The sequence below is a fragment of the Schistocerca serialis genome, chromosome 5 (assembly GCF_023864345.2).
Source record: "Schistocerca serialis cubense isolate TAMUIC-IGC-003099 chromosome 5, iqSchSeri2.2, whole genome shotgun sequence".
NCBI classification, from domain to species: Eukaryota; Metazoa; Arthropoda; class Insecta; order Orthoptera; family Acrididae; genus Schistocerca; species Schistocerca serialis.
In genome coordinates, this window is record NC_064642.1 from 569920473 (window position 1) to 569940433 (window position 19961).

At 41.2% G+C, this 19961-nt stretch overlaps 1 protein-coding gene across 2 annotated transcripts in view; it reads right to left on the reverse strand.

Moving 5' to 3' along the window:
• Positions 1-19961, reverse strand: part of LOC126481342 (claspin) — a 188026-nt gene that overhangs the window by 140526 nt on the left and 27539 nt on the right. For both annotated transcript variants that reach the window (XM_050105034.1, XM_050105035.1), the window contains exon 2: positions 9049-9347. In XM_050105034.1, coding sequence (XP_049960991.1) covers positions 9049-9324 — 276 coding nt within the window. In that variant the 5' untranslated portion in view covers positions 9325-9347. The remainder of the gene's footprint in view (positions 1-9048; positions 9348-19961) is intronic.

Genomic DNA, 19961 nt, shown 5'->3' on the forward strand with positions numbered 1-19961 from the left:
AAGGAAAAAAATTTTCCCGAATCTAAGCCGCACCTGAAATTTGGGGCTCAAAATTCAAGGGGAGAGAAAAGTTTTAGGTCGCACCTCCAAATCGAAACAAAGTTCGTCTAATTGTAATATGAGACACAATTTAGGTCGAATGAATGACGATACAGCTGCAGTAGTTTGGTTCGAGTCGTAAGCTTAGCAGTTAAGGTTTACCAGGTAGCCATTGCTACGCGTCAGGCGCTCCTTCCGTATTTATACGGATATCCTTCCTATTTCATGTGCTTCGTCTGGTTTGAATTGATTGCTTACTTTTCTTTGATCTGATAAGCGCTGTTTTCTTTGTTATAGGTGTTTACGTCACTCTAAGCTGAAAATGCATTACTGTACTGTGTCATGCACTGTTTGTCGCATTCTGATAGTGCGTGTTTACAGCCTGTCGCCAGAGGAATCGTCTCATTAGCGAAACATTTGTTGTTACTTACACTACTGCTTTCTTTGATAATGATCAACAAGAACCAAATAATAGACTGCGTATGATAGATGATGTTCTGAATGAAATTTTAGCGAAAATTTTTCTCAGTTTGAAAATCTTTGCAGGCGCCTCTTTAGTTCATTACATTCTGCACAGATACTAGAGTCATCTTACATTTAAAAATCTAGTCAGTTGCTGTGCTTCATTTCTGACTGTGTCACTATTCAGCATAAGAATAATACAAATATAAACATGACATGATACGTATATTCTTCCGCATTTGCTGTTGTCTCACTCTAGTTTCGTAGTTTATTAGGCAGACAGGATTTAAATGAGATAGTAGCAAACACGAAACAATACATGGCAAAATGTTTATATTCGTATTAATCTTATGGCGAAGAGAATACTGCATGTGATTCACAATTCATAAAAGTTCCTATTAGCAACCATCTCTTCTCACAGGTAGGAAAAAATTCAGAATGTAGAGTTGGCCATATTGACAAACATCCCAAACAGTCTTGCCAGTCGGATTTTTGTAGTACATTGAAATGCTGCTACATTCGAAGATCAACAATACAGAATTTGTATTTACTTCGTTGGATAATGTACCAAAATGCAGTGGTCGAAACTCTGGGCGGAGGAAAAGGGCTCGTCTTCCACTTTTTTTTTTTTAAATTTATTTACTGACGCAGAGGTTTTGGTGCCAGTATTTATCTTTGTGCCTACAAAGCATGCCTGTGTAGCGCTACATATATTCGACGGCAGAAGTTAGTTGTGGCGGCACCCACCAACATTTTTCAGAACTCCCGCTTGCTTTGCACTCGATTCTAAGCCGCAGGCGGTTTTTTGGATTACAAAAACCGGAAAAAAAGTGCGGCTTAGATTCGAGTAAATACGGTAAATAGAAAATTATGACTTTTAACAGAAAAGTTATTCCATAGCGAAACCTATTGTTTTTAGTCACAGGCTTTCACTAAGCATTTTTAATGGATCAAATCAAACAAAATCAAGATGGCCAGGTTAATATTTGAAAGCACTCACTCCTAACAAGACTTGAGTATCTTAACGGCTACTGCACTTGAATCGGTTACTGCATTCATACAATAACGTATCAGGTGACAAACTCGAAATACAAATAGATTTGGACTATTATGCAATGTTTGTGGGGGCAGTAGCATCAGTGATGGATTGCCAACTTCACAATCTACAGTCTTTCATTTCTGGAAAAATTTTCTGATTTTGAATTCTTCCTTAATAGTGGGATAACATTCCGGCAGGTGATGTTACATCATACTTTTATAAGCAGACTGCTTTTACTATTCACCAGCTAGCTCATTTTCCTTGATAACATAAGCTATGATTCAATATAAGACATAAAGAGTGATATTTTAAGATGATTTGGTTCCACGTAACACTAACTGCATGTGAGTATCAAGAGTGTGTTTTTTTTTTTTGGACTCTCAGTGATCCACTATTACTCAGTTTAAACTGTCCTTTTTGGCATTTCTAGAACTTCTTTGTGGCTCTGTATCAATAAGCGTAGTGGCTTGAAGGGAGACAATGGTTTGCTGGCTAGGAGTTTGGGAGTAAGGAGTGGCAGGTGCACAAGCTACACACGTGATGCATGGGTGATGGGAGCTCGGAGCTGGAGGAGAGCAGCACAAAATGAAGGTTACATGGAGACATGAAATGGAAGGGAATGGTACGACAGGGGAAGGAGAAGGGGAAACTGTCAGGTGAAGTGAATGGGGACAGCAGGTTAACAGATACTTGAGGACAGCAGAGTTACAGCAGCGAAGGATGTGTTGAAAAGAAAACACCATCTGCATAGTTTAGGTAAGCTGGTGGTGGAGGGAAGGATCCACATTACTAACATTGTGAAGTAGCCATTGAAATCTAGCAAGCTGTGCTCAGCTACATGTTGTGTCACTGTGCGGTCCATTTTGTATTCGGTCGTAACTTGGTGGTGACCATGGATTCTGGTGGACAGCAGGAGGATTTTCATATCACCGTAAAAAGCTTGCGGCAGAGTTGACATATGACACAGGTGATTTTAGAGGTGACCCTGCCTCTGATAGAAGTAGGATAAGCCTTTGACCAGACTAGAATAAGAAGTGCTGGTGGAGAGCATTGGGCAAGTCTGCCACTGGGATATGGACCTCATGGCAACAGATTGGGAGTGCTTCTGGGATGGACTACACACCCTGAATCCTACCAAATGTGTGTGAATTCCTAAGTGGCCAAACTGCTTAGGTCATCGGTCCCTAGACTTACACACTACTTAAACAAACCTATGCTAAGAACAAAAAACACACACACACACACACACACACACACACACACACACACACACACACACACACCCCAAAGGGAGGACTCGAACCTCTGGTGGGAGGGGCCGCGAAGTCCTTGACAAACACAGCCACTCCACGCGGCCCCGAATCCTACCACCATCCCCAAAGAATCGGCCACAAAAGGAGTGCCCCCTCATCACCCAATAGCACCCTGGTCAGGAATGGCTGAACCATATCCTTTGCTAGGGCTCTGATTATCTATCATCATGCTCTGAGATGAGGAACTTCATGCCCAAGATACTTTCTACCTCACCTAATGTGGTATTCCATTGCCCATTATCCATCCCCATTGCTTCCACACTTCTTGAAAGATTGAACAATAATGTCTTCTCTCACTCTAGACCACAACTGTTTCATCAACTCACACACCTGTTTGACTGTAGGTTGTTTTAAGGCTCCCTTCACCAAGAATTCATGCTGGGTTTCAACAATCATCCAATTGTTCCAGTCCTCTCTCACATTTACTTTAAATGGTTTATTTATCGAGACATCAAGAGGTTGCAATTGTGAAGTAAGTCCTGGAATAACAGCAAGCTCTGCATTTCCCTGTCTCTGTTTCTCTTTCACAGACTTTTTCACATGACTACTAAACTGATCCAGCACAAGAAGAGAACTCTGCTCCAATAAAGCACCTTTGTTCTCTCCCTCACTCTGTTAATCTATAATTTCATACCAACCTCGTCCACCCCACCCTTGTCACGAATGCGAATGGCACCTGGAGGTATTTCAGGAGGTTTTGGGATTTTCCTGTGCTTGAAAATGATCAGTGGATTAAGTTTAGTACATGCCAACAGTTCTGTTAGATCCACACTGGTTTTCTATCAACATTGAATAATACAGCTACAGAAATATAATATTTTCCCTTCATACTCTTGTAGCATTTTCCGAGATATTTTGGTTTCAATTTTCATGCTACGTCTATGCCACATTTAATCACCCTCTTTTTTTTTTTTTTCAGTTGTCCATGACACATTTAATCTCCATCTTTTTTTCAGTTTTTCTTTACTAGCCCACCAATCGTGAATTGTTTTTCTCTGTCTGTGTAGGGGTCAAAATTCCACTCAACTGCTCTGTTTCCATGTTTTTTGCAAATCCTATTAGTTTCAATTTACAGTCCACATCACACGAATATCTCTTACTTTTTTTCATTCCATTACGAAACCAGCAACTAACAAAAATATTGTACAGTTACCGATAACACAAATCACTTTCAATTCAAGTTCACTGGCACTGTAGACTGCAATGACATATCATAGGCTAAACAATATTCTGGGTTTGTCCTCGTGGGTCAGGAGGGAGACAGTGTTAGTAAGCTTGTGAAACCCCGCGACATGTTCGCTGCATCGATGCACTGCTGCTACCAGTTGAATCCAATGTTGTCAGACTGCTAGACAGAGAGAGGTTCCCACGGCATCGAATATATAGCCATTTTTAAGACTGCGGGAATTTTAAATCAAACATTGGACATTTTTACATTAATTTTGAGTATAAGATGCACCTGAATACTGGAAGCAATTTTTCGAAGATAAAAGTGTGTCTTATAGACCGTAAAATATGGTAGTACCAATACACAGCACCCAGAGACAGTGGTCATGTGTGCGTAAGTTGTGCTTTTGCAAATGTGAATGTTAATGTTTGTGGGTGTTTTCTACATCAGAAGGTCTTTTAGCCAAAAGCTAAAATGTATAGCACTCTTTTCATTCAGCTTGTCTGCGAACTCAAATGTCCTTTGTATAAAATATTAAACTAAAACCACCTTTGGCCATCTGTATTTTGGATGTAATTAATTTATGCAGCCAGTTTCAGCATTTTGCTATGCCATTTTCAAGTCCCTGTGTAAAGATAACAACAATAATAACTGTGCAAACTACATAATGAAGGGGCAGTGTAGAATTTAAAAAATCAGTTCTATACAGTGGTAATATGTAGTAAACATTTACAAAAAACCAACCTGTACAGGGTGTGACATCAAAGTAAATAATAAACTAAGAAATAAAATGAGAAACCAGTTACACACTGTATGAATATAAACTCAGGAACAAAATGCACATATGCCATATAACAGTAAAATGAATGTACTAATCTAAGGTCAAAATTACATGTCACTCTTAAATTACTGTCGTGTCACATTTTGACAAATACCTAAAAGTAATGCTTATGTCAAAACCTATAAACTGACTGAAGTAATGCAATCACAGTTGTAAACTGATGAGGACAAGCTAAAGGTAAGTCATTTACATGTTGTCATACATTAGTAAAATATAAAACCATTTTTGAGCGGTCAACTCCATGTTAACTATTTGTATCACCATATACCACAAACTAATAAAAACAGGAATTTAACATTATGCCAAAAATAATATATCAATCACAGATTTTTAATGAAACAAAATGTAAAGCTAATGTATTACACTGTAACGAATTTCCACTATGTAGAAAGTATCAAAATATCATATACAAGAAGTCGTAACCAACATCTTCAAGAAGTGGGAATTCCGCTGGTAAAGAGGCTTGTGGATAGGGATTCTCTCAAGGCAGTCTTAGGAACTGACATCTATTTTTTGAGAAATCTGATGTTTTCTTTTAGTTGTTGTTCATGATTTTTTAAAAAATCAATGGGTTTACTTAAATGGCGTGGGCATTTTGTTTACAGGTGTGTCTTCAGTTTTACTGGCTTCAAGTTATCATTATCTAAAACCTTCAAACATAGAACACATTGAGGCCACTCCTCATTTTTCAAAATAATACTGGTAAACCCTAATTTAGTTTCAGGTAATCAACTTGGTATTTATGCATTTTAGTTTGGCATTCCGAGCTAATGTTGCTCATAGAAACAGAGGAAGATGCAAAAGAAGAATGTACTTTAATGAAATTTGGATCTTTTTCCTTATTAAAAATGCACACTTTGGACGGAGGTGAAACATTCGGTGAATTACTTTACATAGGACCTCTTGTTACAAATACCAGTAAGCCACTTATCCATGGGAATGGTGGACATTGTTTCACTTTATTGTAAAACTGTTGAACTATTTATGCTTCCAATGAACACATAATAGAAATCAACTTTTAGGTAACACACTACCTTTGAGCTGACTCTTGAAGCTTGCCTGAAATTGAGTGGATAGTCACAACGGTTGTGATTAACAATCTATTCTTGTAGTCATTGTTGTAAGAAAGTGAGAGTCACACTGTCAAGCGGTTTATTGTCATTAGAGGTTGTTAAATGTTTGGAAAGTAGATAACCCAGTGGGTGATCGGTGACAACTTTTCTCAGCATTCTTGCTGACAAAATCTGCTGGTCGGAGCAGCTTCTTAACTTGTCTCGCTAAAATGAGAACCAAACGCTAGCAAATTTTTTTTCACTACAAGTCTTTTTCTTACACAACATGAAATAATGAAATACAAATCTTTCAATCAAACGTGACAACAACCCCCCCCCCCCCCCGGGACAAACACACACACACACACACACACACACACACACACACACACACAGAGAGAGAGAGAGAGAGAGAGAGAGAGAGAGAGAGAGAGAGAGAGAGAGAGAGGTGGCTCCTCTATACGATGAGTAACAATCTTTTTTCATAACACTATTGTTATTTCATCTTACACTTTCCACTGTTGGTTAGTAATCACACATACAGAGTGGCAGCATTTGGCTGACCCTCTTTATACATACATGCTAAAAGTAACACTCCAAAAAATTTAAATATACTGGGGTGTTGAAAAGCTGGTAAAACTGATTTACAGTCCAACTTGCCATGTTACCTGTTTTACTACAGTTGCACAGAGACTAGCACAACCAGTTTCGTACCATACAGGTACATCCTCAGGTGCATTTCTGAACAAAAGTTTTTATATAGATTACTGAAACACTTGTCAAGTTACTCAAATTTATCTGGATGGTATTGTTACTTTATTTTCTATTATAATTCTTAGAAAATTTCATCAGGGCTCTTATTTTCATTGGTAAGCCAAATTTTTGATAAATGTATGGTAATTGGAAATTCAAACCAAGACACTTTCGGAAGAGATCATAGAAGATTTGTGACGACGACAATGATGATGATAGAAGTCTACAACTTAATAACTAGATTTGCCTTATAGCTCCCTTGACAGTACACTGCTGGGCATCAAAATTTCAAGACCATGAAGACAACCCAGGCAACAAATATCAGACTGGCATGAAGTGTACTACACACTTGTATATGTAAATGACTAGCATCTCAATGTGGCTGCACAAAGTAGGAAATTGTAATACCATCTAACTCTGTATATAAGGAAAGAATAAGCAGCAGGTTTCTCAATCAGAACGCACAGCTGCATCTGGCTGTTTGTGTGAAGATCGTGTTATGTCTCATGGAAGAAGGAGAAATGTCTACGACTGTGTGAAGGAATTTAGCAGCAGCAGGATGGTGGCCTATCGAGACTGATGTTGAAACTTCCTGGCAGGTTACAACTGTGTGCCTGACAGACTCAAACTCGGGACCTTTGCCTTTTGTGGCAAAGGTCCCGAGTTGGAGTCTTGGTCTGGCACACAGTTTTAATTTGCCAGGAAGTTTCATCAGCGCACACACCGCTGCAGAGTAAAAATTTCATTCAGGAGACAGACATTCATTGTTCCGCAATATTGCTGATGGCATTAGTTGAGATCCCATGACTGTTTAGTGCCTGAGAGGGCAGAAATATAGTTCACTTGGCCACACAGGATCGTACAGCCGCATCATGTACTTTGAGTAAGGAAATGGGCTTGTTTACAGCAAGCAAGAGGCCACACAGACAGTACCATGATGTCCAGAGCAGCACAGACTGTCAGCACGGTGACCACTGTTGCAGCTTTCCTTAATGCAGCACAGAAAGTTGTATACCCAACAACAAAACTGGACACGATTGGAATCACACAGTCTCTCTCAATTCTGTGTACAGCATCACAATGAATGTGTGTGTGTGTGTGGTGATGACACGTGGAGAATGAACATCGCCAGATTACACTTGTAATAATCATAAAGGCACAGCACATGGCATGACATTATGGGATACACGGTACAATCACTTTTTGTGCATGTAGCCGGTAATCTGGAGTGCAGACACGACATTTATAACATGTTAAGCCAATAGCTGCACCATATCTTCAACGTTTCCGTGACATTATCCTCCAACAAGATAATACAGGGCTACACATTTCCCCTGCTGTTCTGTTCTGCTTCGATATAGGGGGTGTTCAACCTTTGCCCTGTTTAACATGTTCTTTAGTTTTCTAGGCCACTGAAAATATCTGTTGATGGGTTGCCGCATCACATGCACACCACCACTAGCCAGACACTATGACTGATTAACTCTGGCATAAACTTGAAGCAACATGGAATGAAATACCCAAGTTTGTCATCCATACTCAGTTCAACTCAGTGCCCAATGAAGTTAAAGCCACTGCTACTGCCAGAGGTGGCAGCTCTGTATACTAAATTTTGCGCCATGTACACCCCAAAATCACATTCAAATTTAATTATGAATGGCAGGGTATTTGTGCTTGCATACGCAAGCCATTAAAGCACCCCCCCCCCCCCCCCAACCACCACCACCATCACCCAATTAACACCCACTCACACTGTTGGTATGAACTAAAGGTACTTTCTGCTACATTCAGAATCCTACATTCACTACCTTTCCTCTATTCAGGGAGGAAAGAGGAATTAGTTTGATGGAGCAAGAAAGGAGGAGGGGGGGGGGGGGGGCGGGCGGAGTGCACGATCACTCAAAACCCAGGCTAAGACTAATCCACTTCCACTCTATATGGCAAAGGAGGATGACCAAGATGAGCATGAGAGAGAGAGAGAGGGAGAGGGAGGGAGAGAGAGAGAAGAGAGAAGATAAAAGATGCCGTCATCTTTTTATCTACAGTACTGGCTGTTACTTCCAATAAAGGCAGTACTGGCCAGCCTGTCGGTGAATGTCACAATTTTCTTAATTGAATTTTCCATTTTATACATTCACTAGTTTTTCCCTAACTCCAAATGCTTCATACATCACAAGAGAAGGGTAATTCTTCAAATCCCTTCCTCTCTCTGTTATCAGATGAAGGGACACCAGCTAGTGTGCCAGCTTTTGCATGTGATTGTCAGTCAACCAGCTGTTTGGTATATAGAAATTTCTATTAACCTTTACTCGATTTGAATTGATGTTTTCAAAAGTGATAAACACACTGGTATAAAAAGTAATGAACTTTAATATACTTACTTTCTGGGTGGACACTGAGCTTTCTCTAACGGTGCACTGCTGCAGGTCAGGAGTGCTCAACTCAGTAAAATCAGTCTTGTTTCCATGATCATCATCACAGTCAGCATTTCCGTTACTGTGGCTCATTTCATCATTGCCTGAAGTGAAACCTTGTGGCTCATTATCCACTGATTCAGACTCTTCATCACTATCAAAAAGAAGTCTCTTTGATTTTCGTTTAATTTTAACAACTTCATCATCAGTCCAGTGGTTCTTCATAGTCATTACATCAACCATAATGTCGCTTTAAGTGGAATGATCTGGAACACACAGAGAGATAGAAGTGAGAAATATAAAACTGAGCAGTCTGGCAGACATTTATGGAGTTCATCATCATCATCATCATCATCATCATCACAATTATTATTATTAAACTGACTAAAGAAAGAAATATTAAGTGTCATATTTTGAAGGCTTATAAAAATGAACTGATGCAAGGTTACCATAAGTGAACTGTATGTTCACTTCAAAACAAAAGTGTCTCTTTTCAAACTAACAGCGTCTCTTTAAAAAAAATTGTTGTGTTGAGGCTGTATATTATTTAAATAAGTTGCTTTATATCACTATTTGCTTATTTCCATCAAATGGTTACTTTCAAATAATGTTCCTGTCCTCAGACATTTACTACATTAACTTTAAAATGACCATTTGGTTGATACGGCTCAATAGTGATCAACATATCTTTAAAAAAAATGTACAGCTTCTTCAGAATTGTTAATTCTTTTCATTGACATTTCATGGCTGTTGTCTCAAGCATAAGGAAACCAATTTAAAACATGTCTATTGTGCTAATGATTAATTTCTTAATACTATTAACTGGGGGGGGTTTAGTACTGTTGATTCAGTTATAAATTGTTGTAGTTCTTGACCATTTAAAAGAATTCAAACATGAGAACTTTGAAAGGACATTTGCATTATGCAACATGCTGAACTACAAGTTTATTTAATTGGCCTGCTGCAGCACAACTCCCTCCTCCCTCCTGGACAGCTACAGTAGCAAGTGTCATGGCTAGTATATAACTAAAATTTAGATGCAAGTAAGCCCCACATGTAATTATGTTTATGCTTTTAAGCAGGTCACATACAACTCATTCATAGTCCATAGTACAAAAACTTTCAAAACTTAACTGTATTCAAATGTAAAAGATATTGAGTCACATATTCTTGTACAAGTCTATAACTTAACAGTGAAGCTGCATGTTTATGCAGACATAGTTATTTATATAATTACATGTGGCATACAGACAGAACTACCAGAACAAGAATTTTGGAGTTAATAACTACACAAAAATTTGCCAATAACTAACAAACTGTTTCTGGTGCCAAATCTTCTAAAGAAAATACAGTAATACTAACAGAATGAAAGCAAGCAACCTTTATTACTATTTTTTCAATTTAGGAAATATATACCTCAATCAATAAACGTTTACTCAAAACACATCAGTGCACTGTTTATATTATTTCACGGCATCTTCAAAGGATCAACACAGAGCATTTGGAAATTATGGGCATTTCATCACACACATATATATACAGGGTGTCCCATTTATCTTGACCACCCTAAATAACTGTTTGTCCAGATGCAAATTACAAAATGTTTCAAGCAAATGTTCTTTTGCCGTCAGGGGGACATCAATCAGCATGATTGCCTTTGTTGTAGCTTTGTTTTTTACAAAGACATGAACAGTGGTATGACTCTTTTAAATGGCACCCTGTAGTTTTTATTCGGTATTTCATTTCCTCTCCTAAGGACATATTCAAAAATGTATCACAGTGTACCATTCACTGAAACACAATTAATTCCATAACACAACACTCACTTTGAGCCTGGGATCACAACTCATCCACGTGCTGGAGTTGTCAGAAAACAAATGAAAACCAAGTAAAAACATAACACAAAACTGACTTTGACTGCCGGCCGGAGTGGCCGAGTGGTTCTAGGCACTACAGTCTGGAACCGCGCAACCGCTGCGGTCGCAGGTTCGAATCCTGCCTCGGGCATGGATGTGTGTGATGTCCTTAGGTTAGTTAGGTTTAAGTAGTTCTAAGTTCTAGGGGACTTATGACCACAGCAGTTAAGTATCATAGTGCTCAGAGCCATTTGAACCATTTTTTTGACTTTGACTCTCCTGTACCATTGACTAGGAGTAGAACATTCAAAGGTGCTCAAAGTGGTGACCCTGGACACCGATATACTGGTGCCCTCGTTGAATGAAAGAATTATTTACTGCTTCCAGTGTTGCCTGCTGAAGACAATTACAAACAAGAATGATACATACCTGCATGTCCTCTGGAGTTGTTGAAATATCGTGACAGACTACGTTTTTAATTTATCCCCAAAGAAAAAAGTCCAGAGGATTCAAATCAGAAGACCTAGCAGGCCAAGTAACTGTTCCTCCTTGACCAATCCACCTGGCAGGATACCTTCGGTTCAGAACGCGATGTGCACGGAACGCATTATGTGCTGGACATCCATCATGTTGATACTACATAAGCATTCTGATTCTTAGCGGCACTTCATCCAGAACAGGAGAAAGAATTCGTCCGAGTAAGTTGGCATACGCTGTGCCGTTTGAATTATTATTGATGAAATAAGGGCCAATAATTGTAGTGCCAAGCATTCCACACCAGACATTGATGTTCCACCTGTCTAAGACATTGTGGGTTGTCACTGGACCAATAATGCATGTTCCTTGTATTTACCTGTCCTTTGTTTGAGAATGAACATTCATTGGTAAATAGAACATTGGAGAAGGGCTTTGGGTTGGTGAGGATTTTCTGCTGTGCCCACTGACAGAACTGTACACGATTCTGGAAATGCAGTTTGTAGGAAGGACACCCTTTACTGTATGCCTACTCTACATAACAGTATTTAAAAGGACTAAACTACTGTACTAAATGAACCCATACATAAGAAAACAGTATTGCAATTACTTTTCTGCTAAGTTACATTCCCCATAGATGAGTAGCATTTCTACCTTCTCTCTGTTGGCGTACATTCTACTCACACAACTCTTCAACTGACGATGGTTGACGGAATGACAGGTGTGCATTCTACTTATGTTTACATTTGTCTTCTGTCAACGTCAGCACATGGACGTGTTCCATTACCCCAGGTACCTGCACTAAGCACTGGGAGCATCAACGCCACTGTTGTGTTATTAATAATGTTGTGTTTCAGTGAATGGTGCACAGTGATACACTTTTGAATAAATCTTTAGGAGAGGAAATGAATTATGGGGTATAAAATACAGGGTGCGATTTTAAAAAAGTCATACCGCTGTTCATATCTTTGTAAAAAACAAAAGTTACAATGAAGGCAATCATGCTGATTGATGTCCCCCTGACGGCTAAAGAATATTTGCTTGAAACGTTTTGTAATTTCCATCTGGACAAACAGTTATTTAGGGTGGTCAAGATAAGTGGGACACCCTCTATATGAGGTAGTCAAATGAAGATGAGATAGATAATACAATGAGCATGGCATGTACATTGGCAATGCAGTTAGGTCTGTGTGTAGCAATGCCTGTTCAAGAAAAAACACTGAATGTTCACCACTACACCATTTGTCTGTTAGACTTGCTCAAAGTGAGGGCAGCATGTCAACTGTGTGTCCAACTTCACTGTGGAGGCTGGGAAAGAGGAACAGCATGGCATAGTGTCATTTCTAACATTGAAATGAGTGTCAAGAAATGAAATCCATGAGAATGTCATGCTGCAAACAGACCACAGCACGCCACATGCGTGTGGCACTGGTGTCACTGAAAGGCAACAGTTGGCCAGGTTAGGATCCTTGTGTCATTACCCACTTATGTCACTGCTGCAGTGGATGCAGCAGCTGTCAGAAATGAACAACAACGGATGGTGGAAGACATTTCGCTCATGTTGGGCATCAGTCACGCCATCATGACAGAGCATCTCCAGTTCCAGAGAATCTGTCCACAATGCATTCCCCCACAGCCTGACAGAGGAGCAGAAGTTGAAAAGAACATCAACACCGCAATGAAGAATAGTGTTTCCTGTCCCATATTGTAGTGGCAGATGAAACATGATGTTGTCACGTCTTCATTTTGAGCCAGAGAGCAAGTGTTAGGGCAAATGGAAACATATGGATTCACACTATCTGAAAAAATACAAAGCCATGAATGAATGCCAGCTCTGAGAAAGTCAAGATGACCATTTTCTTTGACTGCAAGGGCCTGCTGCTCATTGATTTTCTGGAACATGACGTCATAATTAACACGCAATGTATGTGGACACTTGGCAAAAATTGAAGCATGCCATCATGTCCAAATGCACAGGATTGTTGACGGATGGCATCATTCTGTTGCACAATAATGCTCACCCACACATTACCAATGTTGTTTCGATTACACTGCAAAAGTTTCACTGGGAAGTCCTGCCACATCCTTCATACAGTCCTAATCTCTCCCCATGCAATTTCCATATTTTTGGAGCCCTGAAGAAAGAAATTTATGGCCATTGTTTGCTTCGATCGAAGAGGTGCATGTTTGAGTACAATCATGGTTCCGTATGCAACTGTAACATATTTTGTTAAGCACTGACCGTCTTGCCTGACAGTGGGATAAATGTACTAACAGTTATGGAAGTTACTTTTGGAATAATAAACAGTCTACTTACTTTTTTCCACCCCTTGTTTTCATTTGACTGTGCCTTCTATGTAGATTGTAAAACAGAAAATGAACATATGGTATCTCTCAAACACTTTAATGTATTCCTCTACATAATGCCCTTAACAGCAATACATTGACTTTTATCTCATTACCTGTTCAAGTAACCCCTCCTCACACTACAAATGTATCTGAAAACTCAGTCAGTCCATAAAGCATTTTGGAGGCTCTCATTATCCCTATAGTGTTTGTTAAAATCACCTCCTGAGAAAAAAATCACATCAATTATATAAGGGGATGGCCACAAAATCTATATGATCAAACTTGCTTCACCACACCTTTGATACTAAGAACTATTTCTGGACCCTGGCTGCATTTGTGACTTTTTCCACTATGAATCCATAATCCATATGAGTTGCATTTCGGTCAGTGAGAGTTATAATCACTGCTTTTACTGTCACAGGTAGTTACACCACATACACAAGTTCACACTGTAATAGACCAGCCTCTACCCCTTAATAAATAAAGAATATATGAGTGGCCTTCAGAAAGCTCCGCAACAACAACACACTCATATTCTTTATTTTCTTAATGTCTCTTTCCATATCAATATTTTGATTACAGTGGACTACCACAACAGCAGAAGTGTGTCATGTGACTGACATGCACCTGACATGGCTGACTGCTGCAGCAATTGTGCACCTATGAGTCCCAGGTGCACTCAATAGCTGTAAGAATTTTAAAATTAAAATTTGTCTATCATCTAATTCCAGAAGACTTCTGTGCCAAACTGATTGCTGGGTTACTGGTGCACTCTCACCACACTATCCCATTGAAGTCAAAACCAACAGGAAGTACTTTAATTTACATAGAGGACTAAGCTCATGTACAAGACTTCATCACCACTTTGGTTCATTTGGTATCTTCTGGTACGGTTTGCATTATGCTGACAAGGAGTTGATTCTCAACTATTCCATAGTGTGTGTCTTGGTTTTTTCTTTCTCTCTCTTTTAAGGGTGCAAAAACAAGAGGGGTCATTGGGGGCCGAGAGGAGGTCGGCCAAGTCGTTGGGAGAGGTTTAATTCCTCAAAACTTGTTCCTTTGAAGAGAAGACCTGTGGTGATGCCAATGCGACAACAGCTGCCAACAGACAGCAACACAGAGATAAGAAGAAGGAACTAAAAAGCTGGCAGGCTGAGGTAGCAGGACTGCAGCCTTGGCAGCAGCATCAGTAGCCCCATCTCCCGTCAGACCAACATGACCAGGAACCCACATAAACATCACCTTTTGCACTAAGGGACTGACTGTGTACAGCACATACGAGGATCTGAAGGGCACAAAGAGAACTGGAGCATATGACAATTAAAAAACCTGTGTTGCTTTATGTACTGTGTGACCTGACAGAGGGCAAAAAACTCTGTTGTAAATATTGAACTGTGTTCTGCAAGCCAATACCAAAAATCATCAGTGCAATGACGAAGGGACACCTGACACTACGTCTGCCTTAGAGCCACCAGTGTACACAAAGGTACTATCACCAAGTGAGAAGGTCGAGAAACTGACAGTGATAGATTGAAGCTGGAGCTGTGCCCTTGGGAGGCAAATGAAAACCAAGATGAACACAGGTCACCACACAAAGCCAAGGTGTTGAAAGGTTCACACCCATCAGGAACATGGCAGGTAACATGATGTTAAGTTGCTGGAGAAATAGCTGAAAGTGAAGTCCAGGAGGTTACAGAGAAGAAGGATGCGCCCCATCCTGGCAGTCAAGGAAGTCATTGAGGAAGAAGGGTATAGGATGTGTGACATGGCATGGCAGACAAATGACGTGCATATCAGCTGAGGAGAACATCACACCGGTATGGTAGCCATAGTTTGACATCTTATGTATAGAGACTCAATTGGGCTAGTGTAAAAGGAGCCAGTGGCCAACAGATTCCACAATGGTGGACTGTAATGAGTTAGCATAAGAAGGATGGAAGCACAGATGTATAAACGAAATATCCATAGCCTAGTTTTGAATGGACAAGGGATATGCACAAAAGGAGAAGGGTGGTCCAATCCACTCCCCAGGAAGTACCTGTACCACTTAGGGGCCGGCCGAAGTGGCCGTGCGGTTAAAGGCGCTGCAGTCTGGAACCGCAAGACCGCTACGGTCGCAGGTTCGAATCCTGCCTCGGGCATGGATGTGTGTGATGTCCTTAGGTTAGTTAGGTTTAACTAGTTCTAAGTTCTAGGGGACTAATGACCTCAGCAGTTGAGTCCCATAGTGCTCAGAGCCATTTGAACCATTTTTGAACCACTTAGGGCATGTCGGACATTGAGGGACCATGTACAATGGGCAGCCAGGTAATACATGTGGAAGAACCAAGAAAGTTTTCTATCAAGCATGAGCCCCGGGAATTTTGTAATTTCAGGGAATGGAACAGCAACAGCCCCAAGATGTAAAGACAATGGACAAAAGAAAATGCACTGCCAGAAATTCAGACAAATGGTTTTGCAAGTGGAAAAGCAAAAGCCACTCCCCAAGTAAAGACAACCGAGACATTGCTGAAGAGGCTGTTCAACGAGACAAGCCCAAGAGACCTGCAATAGATTACAATGTCATTGATGAAAAGGGAGCTGGAGATGGGTGGTGGGAGACAGGCCATAATACGGCTAATGGTTATAGCAAAGAGGACAACACTCAGGACAGAGCTCTGGCACACAATGTTTTCCTGGATAAAGGTGTCCAACAAGGCCAAACCCACATGTACCTTTAAAACACGGTCTTTTAAAAATTCCTGAAGGAAACGGGGCAGGCAGCCTCAGATACCCCATGTGTACCGAGGGTACCAGTCCTCCAACAGGTATTGTAGGCTTCCTCCAAATCGAAAAACATAGTCACAGTCTGGTATTTCCGCAGAAAAACATTCATAACTTGGGTTGAGAAAGTGACAAGATGGCCAACTGCAAAACGGTGTGCTCAAAATCCACATTGTGCAGTGGTTAGTGGATCGCGAAATTCAAGCCACCATACCAATAGGCCATACATCATATGTTCCATCACCTTGCAAACATAGCTGGTGAGAGAAATGGGGCAGCAGCTGGAAGTTTGTCTTACTAGGTTTAGGTATGGGTATGACAGGGGCTTCACAACAGCATCTGGGAAATGTGTCATCTGCCCAAATGCAATTGTACATGCAAAGGAGACAGTGCTTGTCCGCAAGAGAAAGGTGCTGCAAAATCCAAATGTGAACATCATCCGGCCCTGGGGTGGAAGATCAGGATGAAGTGAGAGCATGATCTAGCTCCCTCATAGTAAAGGCAGCATTGCAGCATTCACAATCCTGAAAGGAGAAGGATACCACTTGAGCCTCCTCCATTTGATTCCAATGGAGAAAGGTGGGGTGATAGTGGGTGGAATTCGAAATCTCCACAAAACAGCAGCCAAAGGTGTTTGAGATAACAGCAGGGTCCACAATGACATCATTTGCTAGGGCCAGGCCAGATATTGGGAAATGGACATTGGTTCCAGAAAGCCATCAGAAATTGCCCCACATAATGGAAGAGGGAGCGACATCCTTGACTGCCAGCATGGGGCACATCATTCTTCTCTGTTACCTCCTGGAGTTCACTTTTGGCTATTTCTCCAGCAGCTTAACTTCACGCTATCTGCCACATACCCGACGGGTGTGAACCCTTCACCACCTTGGCTTCAAGTGGTAATCTTAAAAGAACTAGTAAATGAAATCCAGCTAGCTTTTTTTGTTATCTTGAAGAATATGATGACACTGTGAACGCAACTGTTTATAACAAATACAGCTCGCCATCTAAGGATGACAGTTAAAAACCCTGAGAACATGTCTCCACATGCAAATCGCATTGTTGCACGCATCAGTCCACCAGGGGACTGGAACATGGTGTGGCAAAGATTAAGTGCAAGGTATAAAATATTCTGTGGTGGCAAGGATAAAATTTGTAAGGTATTCTACCTGGTCATCACCACTGGGGAAATTTTGTTTATTGAAGGTCACCAGAGAGGAGTAAAGCCGCTAGTCAGCCTTAGAAAGCTGCCAACTGGGTTCACCGTAGATGGGATAGGGGTCAGCAAATGGATAGCACACGGGAAACAGTCGCTCGAGTACTTGTCAGTGAGAATAGATCACTCAAGATGACAAGCAAGCTGGGCAGTGCCGAAAGAAAGGCCCAAATGGGAGTAAATGTGTATGGAGTCTGCAAGGAATGCAGGTGTTCCAGTGTTAATGCAAATGACGTTGAGTTGATTGAGAAGGTCAGCAAGAGGGCACCTCTGACAGGTTCTGGAAGAGCCCCAAAAATGATAGTGTGCTTTTAAGTCGCTAAGCAGAAAAAAGGGGTGAGGGAGTTGACCAATAAGCTGGAGGAAGTCTGCTCTGGTGACAGCAAATGACGGAGGGACACAGATGTTGCAAAGAGAAAACGTGAAGCGAGGAAGGATAATGTGGACTGCAGCAGCTTGCAGTCAAGTGTTTAACGAGATGGTTTGGCTATGAACATCATTCCACACGAGCTGCATGACTCCCCCACAGTATGGAATGCTGTCTTCAGGGGAGGGAAGGTTGAAATAGACCGGATGGAAATATGAGAGGTCACAGCAGTTGCAAGGACACATTTTGTTTCTTGGAGACAGAAAACAAGCAGACTCTGTGATTCCAAGAGCAGCCGTAATTCCTCCTTGTTGGATCTAATGCTGCAAACTTTCCAACAGAGGAGAGCCATGACGGGATAAGGGGAAGAGGGAACAAATGAAGGGTTGTCACCTTGGCAGCTGCCGAGTGTCAGCCTTTGCAGACTCACTGCTACAGCATGAAGAGGCTGGAGGACCTGTTCCATGAGATCTACAGAGGCTTTAGCATTCTCACTGGATCAGCCTGCAGATTCCATGGCAGAAGAATGGTAGGCGATTCACACCAGTGAAATGGAGGTTGGCCAGGTGACAGTATCACGTGGAAGCACGCCTGAAGAGGACCTCCGAGACAGGGAAGAAGTCAGTCTGTCTTTGATTTCTTAGAGCCTTTGTGGTTGGCAGTTGAAGATGCAAATGGTTGTTGGGTGGAGGGACATAAGAAGTCTTCGCGGGAGTGTTCTTTTTGTCCTTTCCAGCCTGCCAGTTGTAAAGCAAACGATTTCACCGCTGGGACCGAAGGTCTGGTGGCTTGCTGCGCAGCTGGAGGAGAAGGATACAGGGATATTACCATGATACTGGGCGATTTCACAACTGCAATGCTGTATTTGAGGTCGCAAGTCTGTGTGGCTATCTCCTTCCTGAAGTGATGCATAGCATGAATGGTAGTATAAGTTCCAGATGGTAAAAAGCAGGGCTTTCGACTAGCCAACAGCTTGCGAGTGACAGGGTAAGTTACTCTTTCCTTCACCCCTATCTCCTGGACGGCCTGCTCATTGAGATAAATGAGACATTCTCGGGATGAGGCTGCATGGATGCCACTGTAACTGATACAGCAGGGACATGGAGGCAGGCTATCATCCTCATGAGCATCCTTACCACAATAACATATATGGTTGAGTTTTGCACGACATGTGAGTGGTGTTGTAATGTTGGCACCTATAGCAACAAATCGGGTTTGGAATGTTCTGTTGTACCGTGATGACTTCATAGCCTACTTTGATCTTTGATGGAAACGCTACTCTACCAAATGTGAGAGAGTGTGTGTAGGCTCTAAGGTTGTATCAACCTTTTTCATTACCCAATGGACTGCAATGATGCCCTGATCAGAGAGGTGAGTTTGGATTTCTCCCTCGGTCAGACCACTGAGCAGCCAAGTGTAAATACCACCACGTGAAGAATTCAGTTTTCGATGAGCCTCAACACGAACAGGTTAGCCATAGAGTAGTGAAGCTACAAGCAGTTGTTGGACTTGAAAATCACAACTGGTCTCCAAAAGCAGTTCCATTATGTAAAAGAGAGCAGGATTTCACACAGCTTGCTATTGCATCAACACTTATCTGAGTAATAAGCATATGGATTGTAACAAAGCACTGACCTCCTTCCGTACGTGATAACATGAGGAACCAAGGTGCAACTGGGAGATTCTTTGAATCTTTAGCCTCATTCCGTTTTGTGTTTTTTTTTTTTTTTTTTGGTCATCAGTCTACTGACTGGTTTGATGTGGCCCGCCACGAATTCCTTTCCTGTGCTAACCTCTTCATCTCAGAGTAGCACTTGCAACCTACGTCCTCAATTATTTGCTTGACGTATTCCAA